The sequence below is a fragment of the Triticum aestivum genome, chromosome 6A, assembly GCF_018294505.1.
Source record: "Triticum aestivum cultivar Chinese Spring chromosome 6A, IWGSC CS RefSeq v2.1, whole genome shotgun sequence".
NCBI classification, from domain to species: domain Eukaryota; kingdom Viridiplantae; phylum Streptophyta; class Magnoliopsida; order Poales; family Poaceae; genus Triticum; species Triticum aestivum.
This window is the reverse complement of record NC_057809.1, coordinates 153,697,831-153,715,195: the sequence shown is the minus strand read 5'-3', so window position 1 is coordinate 153,715,195 and position 17,365 is coordinate 153,697,831. Positions and strand designations below refer to the sequence as shown.

The following is a 17,365-nucleotide window of genomic DNA, read 5'->3' as shown; positions in this document are numbered from 1 at the left end:
ACAAGGAACAACATCTCCATGTTCCAACAAGGAACAAACTTCAATCTTCACCTGCAACTAACAATGCTATAAGAGGGGCTGAGCAAAGCGGTAACATAGCCAAACAACGGTTTGCTAGGACAAGGTGGGTTAGAGGCTTGGTTCAACAATATGGGAGGCATGATAAGCAAGTGGTAGGTATCGCAGCATAGGCATAGCAAAAGAGCGAGCAACTAGCAAGCAAAGATAGAAGTGATTTCGAGGGTATGGTCATCTTGCCTGAAATCCCACAAGGAAGAAGAACGAGTCCATGAAGAAGATAAACAGACGTAGTCGAATGGATCCTCACAGACACGACGTTATCGGAACTAACCCGAAGAATCAACACCGGAAAGAAGCAAACAACATAGTAAACAACCAACACATCAACATGGCATGATGCACAATCAAGTATGATGCATGTCCAGTTTAAATATGCATGGCATGGCAAAGTGCACAAACAAAACTACAAATTAAGTGGAGCTGAATATGCAACGAGTTTCATATTGACGGACACCACAATAATTATTTAGTTCTCTCTCGTTTAGGTACCCAACAATATTAAATGTTGATTAACATGGCAAGAGGTGAGGCATAACAAAACTACACCATCTAAACAATTTAAATGGGGCCGGATATAACAAATAACGAATCCGGTAAATCCCCATATGCATTAGTAATTTATTGCAACAACAATTTAAACATTTTAATTGTTGTTATCATGATGCGGATGACATGAACAAGCTTATGCAATTTTTATGAAAATGTTGGCATGATAAGATATGAGGCATTTGTCATCGTGGCGGAAACGAAAGGGGTGCCACGACACTGGCAGCGGAAATGGTGCCACGGCAACATTCCGGTTTCGACAACTCATTGAGACATCGGTGCAAAAGAAAGTGACGAGAGCGTGTCATGCAAGGATGGTGGGGTGATCTCGGATACCGAGTTCCCACATGTCGGTGGCAAGTCAAAAGAGGGGCAACGTGCACCGATAGTTCAGGCTTGAGGCAAAACAAGGGTGCATCTCATACAGCATGCATTCATTCGTTCACGGGCGTCGTCTCGAGGTTATACCTTCGAAGCGTGTGTTATCGGAGGGGGTTCGAGTTTGATGCGGTGTAAGGGAAGTAGACGTTCTCGGGACATCGAGGGAAGTAGTGGTTCACGCGACGATAGTCGAAGTAGTCGTACTTGCAAACTTGTCGGATCCACGTCGACGGTAGTTGAAGTAGGGGGTACACGACGATGGTAGAGGTACTCGCGATGGTAGTGGTACACGTTTTCATAAAAGGACTTGACGAATCCGAGTCACTTAGGGTCGACGGTAGTCGAACTTGACGGTTTTTGTTCATGGGTCTTCGGCGTCAGTAGTAGTTCTAGGCACTGGGTGTCGAGGTACCTAGCATTCTTGGGATTCCGAAGAAGGCGGTAGAGGTACTTGACACGTCACAATGTAGTCAAACTTGACGAAAAACGGGTCTCCTCGGGGACTTGATGCATCAGAGTTCTTCTGGTTTGTAGATGTACTTGGCGTTCTGAGTCTGGGTCTTGCCGGTCTTGATGGTCTGAAATGAACAAAACGCAAAGGACCCCGGGTGGCTGCAGCAAGGAAGCGATGGTAGTGGTCAGCGGCATGAAGCAGCAGTGGGTTTCTGGTGGCCGGCATCGCCGGATCTCGCGGATAGGAGGCTGGCGACGAAGCAACAGAGGTGGGCGTCAGGCCATGGACGTCTCTGGCCAAAGCAAAAGAGCGAAGGGGCGCCGGCTGGTGTTGGACTCGGCGGCCTGCAGGTCCCTGGCGCTGGCTGCGCAGGCACCAAACAGAGGAGGAGAAGGGGCGCGCCGTAGCTCGCAGAAGCTCCGGCGAGGGCATCGGTGGCCGGTGACGGGCGAAGCGATGCTGAGGGTGGCCGGGGTGCAGAAGACGGCGACAAGGAGAAATCAGAGGAGATGCGGCGCGGGAGGTCCTCAGAGTAGGCAGGACAACGGCGAAGGTCAAGGGGCTCCTGCTCCTGCCGGTGGCGACGAAGAAACAAACGTGGCTGTCCATGGCAAGGGCGGAGGCGCGGTGCTCTGGACCGGCAGGGCCGCGGCGGCGCTGTGGTGCTATGCAGATGGAGAAGGCGCGGGGAGAAGGAGAGGGATCGAGAGGAGGGAGGAGCGATGCGAGAAGGAAAGAGAGGGCGGTCGAACGAGAGGGAGATGGGGACGAGCTGAAGCTCTCTGGCGGCGGAGGGAGAGGGGATCGGTGGGAGGCCTCCCCTGGTGCTAGGGTTAGGAGGGGATCGGCCAGTCCTAGGGGGAGGGCGCCGGCTGGGCCTTGGGCCATCTCAAAGGAGGGGGGGGGAAAAGGAGGCCTAGCAGGCTGGATTAAAAGAAAAGAAGGAAAAAATGATTTTCCTTTGCTATTTAAAGAAAGGAGATAGAAGCAAAATATTTTTTGGAGGGCCAAATAAATACAAGTTGAGTTGGAAAGTGGCATGGAGATACTTTGACAAATTTCAAAGTGCCACAACTGGAATTGAAGTATTTGGAGAAGGAACAAGGACTTAGAATATTTGAAAAAAATGAGAGAGATTTGAAATGCAAGTTTGTTTGGGTTGATCCCATACGAATGGAATATTTATTGTAGCTCCCTAATAATATTGGGAGACTTTGAATATGTTATAAAGAGAAATCACCATTGTGAATATCCCTCAATTTAAATAGATCAACGATCTATGCAATTTATTAGTTGAGTTGAGATGCAAAGATTAATGACATGATGGCATGATGACATGATGCAATGCACAACACGCAAGCAATGACAAGGCAACAACAGCGAATAACTGGAGGACACCTGGCGCAACGGTCTCTAGGCATTAGAAAAATACTATCAGGTACTAAGTTCATGATAAATTAAAGTTCAATTAATCATATTACTTAAGAACTCCCACTTAGATAGACATCCCTCTAATCATCTAAGTGATCACGTGATCCATATCAACTAAACCATGTCCGATCATCGCGTGAGATGGAGTAGTTTTCAATGGTGAACATCACTATGTTGATGATATCTACTATATTATTCATGCTCGACCTTTCGGTCTTAGTGTTCCGAGGCCATATCTGCATATGCTAGGCTCATCAAGTTTAACCCAAGTATTCTACGTGTGCAAAACTAGCTTGCACCCGTTGTATGTGAACGTAGGGCTTATCACACCTGATCATCACGTGGTGTCTCGGCACGACGAACTGTAGCAACGGTGCATACTCAAGGAGAACACTTGTACCTTGAAATTTAGTGAGATATCATCTTATAATGCTACCGCCGAACTAAGAAAAATAAGATGCATAAAGGATAAACATCACATGCAATCAATATAAGTGATATGATATGGCCATCATCATCTTGTGCCTTTGATCTCCATATCCAAAGCACCGTCATGATCACCATCGTCACCAGCTTGACACCTTGATCTCCATCGAAGCATCATTGTCGTCTCACCAACTATTGCTTCTACGACTATCGCTATCGCTTAGTGGTAAAGTAAAGCAATTACATGGCGATTGCATTTCATACAATAAAGCGACAACCATATGGCTCCTGCCAGTTGACGATAACTCTGTTACAAAACATGATCATCTCATACAATAAAATTTAGCATCATGTCTTGACCATATCACATCACAACATGCCCTGCAAAAACAAGTTAGATGTCCTCTACTTTGTTGTTGCAAGTTTTACGTGGCTGCTACGGGCTGAGCAAGAACCATTCTTACCTATGCATCAAAAACCACAACGTGGTACAGTGATTGCTTTTTGATCTTCAGAAAGAACCATGTTCATTGAATCCGATTCAACTAAAGTTGGAGAAACTGACAGCCACTAGCCACCTATGTGCGAAGCACGCCGGTAGAACCAGTCTCGCGTAAGCGTACGCATAATGTCGGTCTGAGTCGCTTCATCCAACAATGTCGCTGAATCAAGAATCAACTAGTGACGCCAAGCAATATGTATATACCCACGCCCACAACTTCTTTGTGTTCTACTCGTGCATATAACATCTACGCATAGACCTGGCTCGGATGCCACTGTTGAGGAACGTAGTAATTTCAAAATTTTCCTACGCACACGCAAGATCTATCTAGGTGATGCATAGCAACGAGAGGGGAGAGTGTTGTCCACGTACCCTCGTAGATCGTAAGCGGAAGTGTTATGACAACACGGTTGATGTAGTCGTATGTCTTCACGATCTGACCGATCCTAGTACCGAAGATACGGCACCTCCGCGATCTGCACACGTTCAACTCGGTGACGTCCCACGAACTCTAGATCCAGCTGAGGTCGAGGGAGAGTTGCGTCAGCACGATGGCATGGTGACGGTGATGATGAAGCTACCGGTGCAGGGCTTCGCCTAAGCATTACAACGATATGACTGAGGTGGAAATCTCTGGAGGGGTCACCGCACACGGCTAAGATCAACTTTGATGTGTTCTAGGGTGCCCCCCTCCCCACGTATATAAAGTAGGGAGGGGAGGCCGGCCGGCCCTCTAGGCGCGCCAAGGGGGAGGAGTCCTCCTCCTAGTAGGAGTAGGACTCCCCCCTTTCCTAGTCCCACTAGGAAAAGAAGGAAGAGGGAGAAGGAGAAAGGAAAGGGGGGCCGCCCCCACCCAATTCGGATTGGGCTTGGGGGCGCCCTCCACCTGTCTGCCTTCTCTTCTCTCCCACTAAGGCCCAATAAGGCCCATTGACTCCCCGGGGGGTTCCGGTAACCCCACGGTACTCCGGTAATTACCCGAAACTCACCCGAAACCATTCTGATGTCCAAACATAGCCTCCCAATATATCGATCTTTATGTCTCGACCATTTCGAGACTCCTCATCATGTACGTGATCATATCCGGGACTCCGAACAACCTTCGGTACATCAAAACACATAAACTCATAATACAGATCATCATCGAACGTTAAGCGTGCGGACCCTATGGGTTGAGAACTATGTAGACATGACCGAGACTCATCTCCGGTCAATAACCAATAGCGGAACCTGGATGCTCATATTGGTTCCTACATATTCTACGAAGATCTTTATCGGTCAAACCGCATAACAACATACGTTGTTCCCTTTGTCATCGGTATGTTACTTGCCCGAGATTCGATTGTCGGTATCTCAATACCTAGTTCAATCTCATTACCGGCAAGTCTCTTTACTCGTTCCATAATGCATCATCCCATAACTAACTCATTAGTCACATTACTTGCAAGGCTTATAGTGATGTGCATTACCGAGAGGGCCTAGAGATACCCCTCCGATACACGGAGTGACAAATCCTAATCTCGATCTATGACAACTCAACAAACACCATCAGAGACACCTGTAGAGCATCTTTATAATCACCCAGTTACATTGTGACATTTGATATCACACAAGGTGTTCCTCCGGTATTCGGGAGTTGCATAATCTCATAGTCATAGGAACACGTATAAGTTATGGAGAAAGCAATAGCAATAAACTAAACGATCATAGTGCTAAGCTAACAGATGGGTCAAGTCAATCACATCATTCTCTAATGATGTGATCTCGTTCATCAAATGACAACTCTTTGTCCATGGCTAGGAAACTTAACCACCTTTGATTAACGAGCTAGTCAAGTAGAGGCATACTAGTGACACTTTGTTTGTCTATGTATTCACACATGTACTAAGTTTCTGGTTAATACAATTCTAGCATGAATGTAAACATTTATCATGATATAAGGAAATATAAATAACAACTTTATTATTGCCTCTAGGGCATATTTCCTTCACTCGTGTATGTGAGTTATCGTTCTATCCTTCTTGCTTTAGAGTTGAACCTGGAACGCGCTCTCGCGAGCCCTTGGGTAGGGTCGTCGCTGTGACTTGTCTTGATTTCAGCTGGCCTTGAGTGGGTCGTGAGGTTGTTGGTGCACCTTTCTCCTGAGGCAAGCCCCTAGGGGCTCGCGGCCCTGCGCCTCCTGAGGATCCTGCAGATCTGTCCGAGAGAGCCACGCCAGGAGCGCCCTGCAGACCGCGACAGGATGTGTACGTGGCAATCTTGCGGCACATACGCTCTTGCCCCGAGGGGGTCCTGCCGAGGTCGCCCGGACATGCCTAGAGTGACCGGCCATCCGGCTCCCGAGCCGGAGGGTTGGGGGCACGAGCCTCGAAAACAATGCACCCAACCAAAATATGATAAAACCAACAGAGACCAAAGAAAACTCCCCCTATACTTGGCAACAAAAAAGGACTTCAAGCTCAATCCAAAAGGGCGGTGAATCGAGTTATAGAAAAGTGAAGGAAAGCAAAAGGCTACGTCCGGCACCTAGCTAGTCTTCTTGTCTTCCACCAGCGCGGAGCTAAGTGCTTTCACTAGCTGTGAGCATAGTCATTGGGGGGACAGTGTCGACGGCCAGCATAGAGCATGGTGCTTTCACTAGGACGTGGGCGGGAGCCCCCGAGGCATGAGGACGGCACTCCGGAAACTCCGGGGCGTGTACATCCCCACTCATTATTACGTGAGAGTGTCATGAGCGGAGACCTTCACAGGCGTGAGCCTTACTTCATATCACCAGACGAGGGCCCCACCCTGCGCCACCCTCGACCACCGTTGGGGCGTCCGGAAACCAGGACGAGGCCAAGGGGCAAAGGGGATGCTGGCGGCGCCCTCGGAGACCACGAGCCCTCTGCTGGGGAGGGAAGGCCTCGCCGGCGCCTCCCCCGATAGAGGACCTACCTCCGTGCAGCGCCTTGCTCCGCGCGACGCGGGGGAGGCCCCTTCTCTAGGCCCCTCCCATGCAGCCCCCAGTGTGCCACCCCCATCGGGGGCGGTGCCACCACCTTGGTGTCTGTGGCCGCGGCCTGGTTCACCTGCAGCTAATGGTTAGCGTAAACTTGCTCCTGAGATATTGGCTGCACCTCGCCGTCATCGTCGCCGAAGGGGTCGGCGAAGCCTCCGGGAGACACGTGGAAGGCCCCGGTCTCATGCGCTCCGCCTTCCCATCCTGGTTCAGGGAATGAGTTGGGGCCTTCTCCTGGTGCATACTCCAGGTTCATCATGTGGGGGACGTAGGCGTCCTTAGTCGCCTCGCCAGGGTCATCGCCTGGATGTCCCGCTCCTTGAGCCACGAGCCGGGGTGCCTGGCCCCGGTGGCCGCTAGGTGGCATCCCGACGCATTCTCGTGGCAGACCGCCAGCACTTGTCCCTCCTGGTGGTGGCGCTATCAAGGGAGGACGGCCTGCGCCAAGGCCTAAGTTGGTGTCGTCGGGTCCCCCTGGCGCCCCAGAGGGTGCGCGAGCTCGTCGGGGTCTTGCGCGTGCTTCTGCCACAACCTAAGGCATGGTCAAGGAGCAAAAGGGCGGCGTACCTCTGCAGGCAGCGTCTAACAGTTCGGCGACGCGCTCCAGCAGTGCACGGCGACCGCTCTCCGCCAGCCTGCACTGCAGCAGCTCCCGCACCACGATGAGCACGACTCACATGTTCACCTGCTCCCGTCGGGTGTGCGGTGTCGTTGCTGCAGCGTAGCCCGAAGATCGCGCGGCGGCACGTGTGCGCCTCGGTGTTCGGCGGTGTGCGGGACACCTGGAGTGCGGAGTTGAGGTCTTCTTGGGTGGTCGGCGGCGCCCGGGTAGGCCAGGCAGTCCAGCGGTCGGTGTCGGTGTGGGTCCTCGGATCATCAGACATCATAGCCACGGGCGATGGAAGGTCGACCAGTGGAAGAGAAAACTTCGGCGTACCCCCTACCTGGCGCGCTAAATGTTGGATTGCAGGTTCCGGCTAACCCTTAAGGTTTGAACTCCGGGGTGCGCATGAAGAACACTCTCTCCCTAGTTCGCTTGCTCAACGATCTCACGGCCTAGCTCAACGAACCCAAGGAACAAGAGACACGATGGTTTATACTGGTTCGGGCCACCTTGCGGTGTAATACCCTACTCCAGTATGGTGTTGGTGGATTGCCTCGCGGGCCAAGGATGAACTAGTACAATGGATGAACAGCCTCAGGAGGAGAGTTGTTCTTGAGCTCAGTGAGCTGTGGATGTGAGGATGGAATGGATCCGATCCCCCCTCAGTCCCCCTACCTACGGTGTTGGCTAGTCCTATTTATAGTGGCCTTGGTCCTCTTCCCAAATACAAGGCGGGAAGGGATCCCACAACGGCCAAATTTGAAGGGGGGCAACTAGTACAAGCTATCATGAGAAAAGGTGGTCTTCTCCTGCCAAAGACTCTGGTGGTGACGCTGATGTGGGCTCTGTGGTGACCTCCGTCCTGCCGTCTTGATGGTCTTGGTCTCGTTGCACCGATATGTAAACATTTGCCTGATGCCTCGGAACTTCTCGCCTGCGCCTGCCTCTTTAGCACAAAAGAGGAAACTGGCACACTGCGTCCGCTGGCGCCCGCCTGGCCTTGGTCGTCACGGCTCACATCACGTGAACCTCGCAAGGTGCCCCTTGCATAGAGATCTCCGCTCCTTGGGAGCCAGCCTAGTAAGGCTGCCCCAGGGAGGCCTTGGCGTCGTCCGCCTCGTGAGGCTTGGCCCCTCGCGAGGGTCTTGAGCTGCTGCTGCTGAAGATGGGTCGTACCAGGCCGTTGGTGGAGCCACGCTCAAGCCCACAGGTAGGCAAGTTTGGGCAATCCCGGCTCAGAACGCCGACAGTCAGTATTGGAGTTCTTCTCGGGTTAGGCTCAATACGTTTTTCAAGAGGCATGGGACTGTTGCTAGCGGAGGCGGTCTGACGGTGGACTAAGGGAGGCGGCATCAGGATGGTGGAGAGGCGCTCCAGTGTGTGGCGGAGGACCTGGTGGCGGCCGAAGGCTGGATGCACACGTCCTGTAGGAGGGAGGTCTGCATCTGCACCTTTGAATGTTTGAATTCACGTGAAAGCATAAATCCACCTTACCAAGCTAGCCTCGGACCAAACTGTGAGGAAAACCATATTGACAGCTAGATCAACTTAATACTACACATTAAATTTGGTAGTGCGATGTACCGTAAAAAGCTCTCCATTTTTTAAGTAACAGACCGATAAAAGTCATGACTAAAATGCAATATGAGATCCATAAATCAATGACACACTGTTTTAAAACGGGCTTCAAAATTTATGCAGACCGAGATCGATATACCACGATTCGTGAGATCCTGTTTGCATACTGCAAACACCTTCAAACAAATATGACAACTCTACTAGGGTTGCTATTAAGAGACAGGCAACATCAATATCACAGCATGTAGACGATCGGTGTCTTTATCTGTGTTTATTTAAGTATATTTAACCAAACGAACCATACATGCTCTTTGTATATCTATCTGTAACTATATCTGTTTTTTTCTGTATAAGATGGATTACAAGTTTACAACTACTTTCTGTAGAATGCATACCTAACACGAGAAGGACACGTCAGCGGAATGCGGCCCACGCCAATACGGCCGGCCGGCCCCGTCACCTATTTATACGGTCCCCATCTCTCCCACCCGATATCCCCTACGGCTTTTAGTGCGCCGTTCGAGCAAACAATCACAAAGCACACGACGCGCGCAGAGCAAGTCGGAGTCGGCAATGGCGGAGGGGAAGCCGCTGCTGCGGTCGTTCGTGGAGGTGCCGAGGGACTCGCACTTCCCCATCCAGAACCTCCCCTTCGGGGTCTTCCGCAGGAGGGGCCAGCCCGAGGGCCCGCCGCGCCCGGCGACGGCCATCGGGGACTTCGCGCTCGACCTCGCCGCCGTCTCCGCCGCCGGCCTCTTCGACGGGCCCCTCCTCTCCGCCTCCCCATGCTTCCACCAGGTACTCTGCCTGCCCATCTACCTGCTCCCCGTCATCTGCCTGAGATTGCTACTGATCTGATGCTTAGAGTAGAGCGAGCATAATTTTTGTAGTCCAACTGATTACCGGCGCAGCGATTGAATGCTTGGGGAATTAATCGAGTTGCCGAAGTTGTAGTAGTGACTAGCACTTTTTGATAATTGCAGTTGGTGATTTTATTCGGTGCTTAATTACTGCTGTGCGCGCGCAGGAAACGCTCAACATGTTCTTGGGGTTGGGCCGACCGGCGTGGAAGGAGGCGCGCGCCACGCTCCAGAAAATCCTCTCAGGTTCTCTTTGTTCCTCTTAGCTAACTTGGGTTGTGCTACTCCTTGATTTTACTTTGTTATTACTGTTCCATGGTAAGCATGGGCACGGCGTTGTGGGGAATAAGAGTCGTGATGCCAAGCTATTCAGCCCATAGTGATGTTTATCGTGTTTAATTATGCTGCTGATGTAATGTAGTAGTATGCCTTGTGAGAAAGCACAAGTTTCAAACAGTTTTTCAGTATTTAGTTCTAATTTGGTCATGGTTTGGTTTTTGTTGATTATAGTCATCTGGTTTATCATGGCGCGAAGTAAAGTGCAAAGACGCTGAAGGAAATCTTTCCTAAAAAATTATTTCCTTGTTTCACTGTAGCTGATGAGCCGGTGCTGCGTGACAACGAGGCCTTGAGGAAGAACTGCCTTGTGCCAATGGTGAGCTTGACAGCCATCTGCCTCCCACCTTTTTTCTGGAGAAGCAAAGGAATATTTTATTTTTTGAATAAGAAACAAAGGAATATTGATGAAATTGCTGATGTTATGTTTCAACCTTGTAGAGTGATGTAGAGATGCTTCTTCCTATCACGGTAGGAGACTACACGGATTTCTTTTGTTCTGTGCACCACGCAAGGAACTGTGGATTCATCTTCCGTGGACCACAGACTCCAGTCAATCCGAATTGGTAATGTATTCTCTTTGACCATGCCCTGTCTCGATACAACTCGACGTTATGATCAAGTATGTCAAACAACTTAAGCTTAGGGATAGAATGCGCGTGAACTGTGTGCTTTTATGTTCTCCAGAAAATAAAAACTGTGCTTCTATGGACAATGCACTTGGTGCAATCTGATCCCAAAACATCTACTCCCTCCGTCCCATAATATAAGAATGGCTAATAAGAAGATTAGAGCCTGGCTAATAAGAAGATTCTTCATGATCCCAAAACATCTTCCGTGGAGTAAATTAGAGCCTGGCTAATAAGAAGATTCTTTTTTATGGTCATATGGCTATGTTTTTGCTTAAAGCTAAGCATACACAATACATTTTTTGTAATACTCATTTGCTCAAATTTCATTGGTTACAGATTTATAAAATTTGTGAAGTTGTGCTGCATGCTGTTCAGTCGTTTCTTAGCACACTTGTGCTCTAATAATACACAGGTATTCTTAATTCTGTCACTAACTGCAATATATTTTTGTTTCACTCAGGTTTCACTTACCAGTTGGTTACCATGGACGGGCATCATCTGTAATCATATCTGGAACAGACATTATTCGACCCAGGTACACATCCCAAAAGTTTTACATAGTTGTTTATGTAGTGTCCTGTCTGATTTAGTAGTAACCATTAGCCGTTTTCCAATTTCATTCACTTTCTGAAGTGCCTAATAGCCTGCCCCTTTGTCAAATTCACTATACTGTGCACTTTTTTGTTGCATTCGAACCTTCTGTCTCATGCTATAAATAGTATAACTTGATTATATATATGTGTGTGTGTGTGTGTGTGTGTGTGTGTGTGTTACACTGGAACCTCTATGACTTTTTTCTGTTCACTATCATTCACTTGATATCTTGATAATATTATCTTTGTCTGTTCTTGCTAGAGGACAAGGTCATCCAACAGGAAGCGCTCAACCTTATTTCGGTCCTTCTCAAAAGCTTGATTTTGAACTTGAGATGGTTAGCTTCTTACATATACCTCTTAAATGTAGTGCTTGATATTCTTGTGGTTATTGTCGACACATCTTCTCTAATTAACCAAATACTCTCTCCGTTCCTAAATATATGACCTTTTCGTAGTTCAAATTGAACTACCAAAACGTCATATATTTAGGAACGGAGGAAGTAATTAGTTTGCATTCATATCAAATTAACCTTGATTCACTAATGTCGTAACACTTGTTGCTTTCAGGCTGCCATTGTTGGACCAGGGAATGAACTGGGCAAACCTATTGATATTGCTGACGCTGAGGATCATATATTTGGCTTAGTGGTAATGAATGATTGGAGTGGTAAGTATCCTTTTCAATGTTACTTGTTCTAAATTGTTTGCCCACTGTGTCTGTTCTGACTTCTGTATACTATATTGCAGCCAGAGATATTCAAGCCTGGGAGACCATACCTCTTGGACCTTTCCTTGGCAAAAGCTTCAGTAAGACACCTGATATCATCAGTATTAATGTTTTTAGGATAAGCTTTGAATCACGTATTGTACAAAAGTTGAAATGCTGCATGTGTAATGTTTGTTTTCTACTGGGGTTCGTTTCTAGTTCAATTCTTCTCTTATTTCAGAGTTCTGTATCTCTTGCTATATGCAATCTTCTGCAGTGCTTCATGAAGAAGTACACTTTTCCCTAAATAACAGTCTCCCTTCCATTTTGTAAAATTTAATTTCTCTAGGTACATCTGTATCACCTTGGATTGTGACCCTGGATGCCCTGAAGCCTTTTGCCTGTGAGGCTCCTAAGCAGGTAAGCAATTTTTATTTTGTTATTACTAGTGCTATTTCTTTTGCTAATGAGCATTTTGTTCTCCTGTGAAGAACTAATTTGTTTTGTGTTACAGGAACCCGAACCTTTGCCTTACTTAGCTGAAAAGAATCATATAAACTATGACATTCCTCTTGAAGTACGATCTTGTCACATTATTGCCTTGTTGTTTTGTTTTTGCCGTTTCTTGTTGAAGTCAATCTGATTATTGCATTTTTTTTTCTGTGCAAGGCTTGGATTAAGCCCAAAGAGCAAAGTGAAGCATCAGTTGTCACAAAGACCAATTTCAAACATATGTAAGCACTCTGTTTACATGACTTTTTCCATCAATCTTCTTTGTACTACGTTTTAATTAGAGGCATAATTCAATCCATGGTGCATGCGTATTTTATTTCTTATTCAATCTGCTGGTTTTCTCCGTGTGTATATTCATAGTGTTTCCATTGGTTTTGTTACCAAATTCTCATTCCATTTAGTACTAGTAAATTAACGTGTTAAAATATGCCCGAAGTGCCCTTTTACCTCGGTGTGTAACCCATGCATACTCCTGTAAACTATTTTGCAGGTACTGGACTGTGACGCAGCAACTAGCACACCACACCGTGAATGGATGCAATCTGAGACCAGGGGACATGTTTGCGACTGGCACCCTCAGTGGACCTGTATGGAGTTAACCATTGCAAATATGAGTTACAAACATGCCAATCTGCAAATTACAGTACACATCGACACTGAACGACTCGCCTTGTTTCAGGAACCAGACTCTCTGGGATGTTTGCTGGAGATAACGTGGAACGGGCAGAAGGAGATATCAGTTGGGAATTCGATCCGCAAGTTCCTCCAAGATGGGGACGAAGTCATCTTGACAGGCTGTTGCAAGGTTCAGTGAACTGTCCTTTTTCTTTTCTTTTCCATCAGACATTATCGGTCTTGAAAATTTCGAAGATGATATGATGTGTGGATGTCATCTGTTTCTTCAGGGCGAGGACTACAACGTTGGATTCGGAACCTGCACGGGGAAGATTCTGCCGTCGCTTCCATGAGCCAAGATGGAGGATGGTCTTCAGTTCTTGGAACAAAGCAGGCACTGTGTTTAGCAAGCTGCCATGTATCTTGAAGGGCTCAGCAGTGGTGGTAAATAGTACTAGTAGCAATAAAATTGGGATGAATTCCCCCTAGTGGTGTGATAACATGATTACTTTTAGCCGCATTTCCTCGATGATATCGTTATTCTACCATATCGTTATTCTACCGTGCGTCATTTCGTTTTCTTCCTTCTTCTCCCCTGCAACACCGCAGGAGGATGCGATGTTGCGATTGTTCCGAAGTTTGTTTTGTTGGGTTTCGGCTGAGCAAGAGCAACGCAGACGCTAGGTAGATTGTGGTGGGTGCCTGGTAGCTAACTATCACCAGGGCCATGCCATCACGTAGTTAACATGCTTGAGCCAAATTCTTAAGAAAAAACAGACACTTGCTATCATTAACAAGTAAACTGTCAGCTGCTTACACCAGTTGATTTAAGTAAAACTGAAAACAAACGTATGATAATAGGAAGCGAAAAAGAAAGAAACAAAATTAATCAAATCAAATTAACAAAAGAAAGAATGAATCCGGGTGGGCGGGCGTGCGTGGCTTGAGTCAGAGGCATGCGAGCTCCTTGACGACGTTGACGGACTTGCCGACGGCGTTCTTGCAGACGGCCATGGTCTTGTTGTTGGTGCCGGTGTACTTGAGGTTGACGTTGACGAGCTGGAGGCCCTGGCAGGGCACGTTGTTGACGCAGTTGAGCGTGACGGCCTCCGGCGTCGCCGACGTCCCGACGATGTTCTTGAAGACGATGTCGGCGACGACCACCTTGGAGGCGCCGGGGGCCTTGGCGCAGATGTTGTTGGGGCAGTACTTCTGGTCGATGACGATGGGGTAGGAGACGTTGTCCATCCTCACGTCGTCGTACACGAAGCGGGTGGCCCGGAGCGCCGACTTGGAGTCCTCGTACGACTTGATCCGGAGCCCGTTGGTGGCGCCCTTGATGGTGCAGTTGGTCACCTGGATGTCCTCCACGTCCTTCTCGTCCTTGTACCGCCCCAGGCTGCCCACGCTGATCCCGTGGCCGGGGCCGCACCGGGAGCCGTGGATCTTGACGTGCTTGGTGCCGGGCCCGATGGAGATGCAGTCGTCGCCGACGCCGATGTTGGTCGCCTTGATGGTCACGTCCTCCGAGTCGCCCATGTGGATGCCGTCCGTGTTGGGGCTGTTCCCCGGCGCCGTGATCTCCACGTTCTCCACCAGCACCGACTTGCAGTTGAAGAGGTTGAGGTGGAAGAACTTTGCGTTCTTGAGCGTGATGCCACGGATCGTCGCGTTGTTCACGTAGTCCAGCACCAGGCTCTGCATGCACGCATGCATGCACCTCCGTCCGTCAGCGAAGTTCTGGTTAATGTCAATGCAAGAGAAGTAGAGAGCGTACGTTGGGGAGGATCTTGCAGTCGTAGTGCTTGCTGCACTGGTTCTTCTCCCACACGAGGGGGCCCTGGCCGTCGATGATGCCGTGGCCGTTGATGGCGAAGTTGTCCACGCGCATCACCTCGATCCAGTTCTTCTTGTAGGCGGTGAGGTCGCCGGTGCCCAGGAGGTTGCCGTCCAGCCGGATGATGATGGAGGAGGTGCAGGGGCCCGACAGCTCCAGTGCGCCCACCAGGAAGTTGCCCGGCGGGATCACGATCTTCTGCGTCCCCGTCGCCCCGCACGCGTTCTTCCACGCCTTCATCACCGCCTGCGTCGCGTCCGTCTTTCCGTCGCCCTTGGCCCCCAGCATCACGATGTCCAGGGGGCCCGCCGGCACCGACGGCGGCCCGCCGGCGGCCGGCCTCGGCTGGTACGGCGCCACGGCTGCCCACGCCGTGCTCCCGAGCAGCGCCAGCGCCACTGCCAGGGCGGTGGCGGCATTGCTTCTTCCCGCCGTCACCATCTTGATAGTGGCTGCGTGCCTTGGTCTCTGGCTGGGTATGGTGAGGCGAGAGGTGGACGGCGACGCTGGCCGCTTATATGCGGCGGAGGAGCGCTATGTTTAGCTACTCGGCAGTGCGTTTCGACGCTGGTCTTTGGCGCCAACGGACGCATGGCGTTGGCGGGGCCGCTCCCGACGATCGAGCGCGGCTGTCCGCTCCGTTTCCCCGATGTCGTCTCGTCTCCGTCTGACGGATTCCTCGCGCCATCGCACGCGCGTCCCCATCGCTATAGGTGCGGTGCGGTGAGGGAGGCAGGGTGGAAAACAGGTGGGGCTTGTTTGGTCGTAGGCACGAGTGGCGCCTCCCGTACTCCTGGTTGACTCTAAAACATGCGGCAAAAGCAGATACCATATCCAGTGCTAAGTGCTAACGTGAAAATAAAACGGTCAAATACTATCCTGAATGCTGCCAAATCATATTCATTACTGTACGAATAGGGTTTGTCTGGGGCAAAACCGTTTGATATCATCTTGGCCGTCAACGGCCGGACCCCTAAACCACTCGCATCCGTTCGAACGAGCGGTCTGGACCCAATTTATTATCCAATGCGGTACCCCATAAATCAGAGGGGCTTTGCAGGCGTCCGAACCGCTGTCACGCACGCGTCAGACACCCTGGCCCACTCGAAAACCTCTTCCGTGTCAGCACCCTCTCTCGCGCGAAGCAGTTGCCACACATTCATGCTGTTCAGCCTCACTCTAGAGCGCCGGCGTCGCATTCATGACGACTTTTAAACAGGCGCACCGCTTCCTGGTCTCCGTGGCCGTTCAAAGCCGGAGCAACGAGATTGGGCGGGACGGGATGGGACGGGATATAATCTACCACATTTCAAACGGGCTGCCCGACCGTTCGTCTTTCGGCATTAAACAGGCGTGCCAGCCGAGAAACCCACTTGAGCATCCTCATTCAAACACCCATCGCTTGGGTCGACCGGTGCCTGTTGTTTATACCTGACCACGCCGGCATGATCCGCACCACACCACCTCTGCTCCTGCTCCTCCTCACTACATCACCTTCACCATGACAGCGAGCTCTAGCACGTTGTGGCTAGCCTCACGACGGAGCAAAATCACGAAATAGTCGCCCTTGCGGTCGGCTAGTAGGGCCGCTGTGTGCAGCGGATAGAGGTTGGCATGCCGGGGAGCTCGCCGAAGGTATCAGACGATGACCCGACGATGGAGGAGGCCTTCGACGATGAGCCGGAGCCCCTGCCGCGCCGGTCCATGCCGACTTCGCCATGGAGAAGGCGCAGACGCACTTCAACGGCGTTATGAGGAAGGTGGAGCCAGTGCCAGCGTTCCGGCAGGCGCAGGAGGAGCAGTGCTACAACCTCAACCTCCTCGCACATCACCTAGCGGAGGACCAGATCTATGATGAGTTCACGAGCGAGGAGGCCATGACAGCCATGGTGGCGGAAAACCCGAACTTCATGAGGAACAGCGAGCGCTCTACAAGGTCGCGTGCAACGCTCGCGCGACGGCCACAACCATGGACGCAGGCAACTATGCGTCATTCACGCCGCTTGAGGGAGTCCTGGATTAGGGGGTGTCCGGATAGCCGGACTATACCTTCAGTCGGACTCCTGGACTATGAAAATACAAGATTGAAGACTTCGTCCCGTGTCCGGAAGGGACTTTCCTTGGCGTGGAAGGCAAGGTTGGCGATACGGATATGTAGATCTCCTACCATTGTAACCGACTCTATGTAACCCTAGCCCCCTCCGGTGTCTATATAAACCGGAGGGTTTAGTCCGTAGGAACAACAACAATCATACCATAGGCTAGC

The 17,365-nt window shown here is 50.2% G+C and overlaps 2 protein-coding genes across 2 annotated transcripts; one reads left to right on the top strand and one right to left on the bottom strand.

Annotated features, from left to right (window-relative positions):
• The first annotated feature begins 9,510 nt into the window (after window positions 1-9,510).
• LOC123132585 (fumarylacetoacetase) lies at window positions 9,511-13,821 on the top strand. Its single transcript, XM_044552412.1, has 14 exons — window positions 9,511-9,802; window positions 10,032-10,110; window positions 10,461-10,519; window positions 10,642-10,766; window positions 11,293-11,367; window positions 11,688-11,763; window positions 11,996-12,095; window positions 12,176-12,235; window positions 12,484-12,554; window positions 12,649-12,711; window positions 12,804-12,868; window positions 13,138-13,234; window positions 13,327-13,452; window positions 13,553-13,821. Exons 1-14 carry the CDS (start codon window positions 9,578-9,580, stop codon window positions 13,613-13,615), a joined length of 1,284 nt encoding a protein of 427 aa, XP_044408347.1. The 5' UTR covers window positions 9,511-9,577; the 3' UTR covers window positions 13,616-13,821.
• Window positions 13,822-14,052: 231 nt separating this feature from the next.
• Window positions 14,053-15,752, bottom strand: LOC123132586 (exopolygalacturonase). Its single transcript, XM_044552413.1, has 2 exons — window positions 15,040-15,752; window positions 14,053-14,960 (listed from the first exon to the last, which is right to left on the bottom strand). Exons 1-2 carry the CDS (start codon window positions 15,538-15,540, stop codon window positions 14,211-14,213), a joined length of 1,251 nt encoding a protein of 416 aa, XP_044408348.1. The 5' UTR covers window positions 15,541-15,752; the 3' UTR covers window positions 14,053-14,210.
• Between the last annotated feature and the right edge of the window lie 1,613 nt (window positions 15,753-17,365).

What these genes read in the sequence shown, in the direction of transcription:
- LOC123132585 (XM_044552412.1), top strand. Translation starts at nt 9,578, where the DNA reads ATGGCGGAGGGGAAGCCGCTGCTGCGGTCGTTCGTGGAGGTGCCGAGG. An exon ending in GCTCCAGAAAATCCTCTCAG is followed by an intron (nt 10,111 to 10,460) that starts GTTCTCTTTGTT and finishes GTTTCACTGTAG; the next exon opens with CTGATGAGCCGGTGCTGCGT. An exon ending in AAGACCAATTTCAAACATAT is followed by an intron (nt 12,869 to 13,137) that starts GTAAGCACTCTG and finishes ACTATTTTGCAG; the next exon opens with GTACTGGACTGTGACGCAGC.
- LOC123132586 (XM_044552413.1), bottom strand. Translation starts at nt 15,540, where the DNA reads ATGGTGACGGCGGGAAGAAGCAATGCCGCCACCGCCCTGGCAGTGGCG. An exon ending in ACTGCAAGATCCTCCCCAAC is followed by an intron (nt 14,961 to 15,039) that starts GTACGCTCTCTA and finishes GCGTGCATGCAG; the next exon opens with AGCCTGGTGCTGGACTACGT.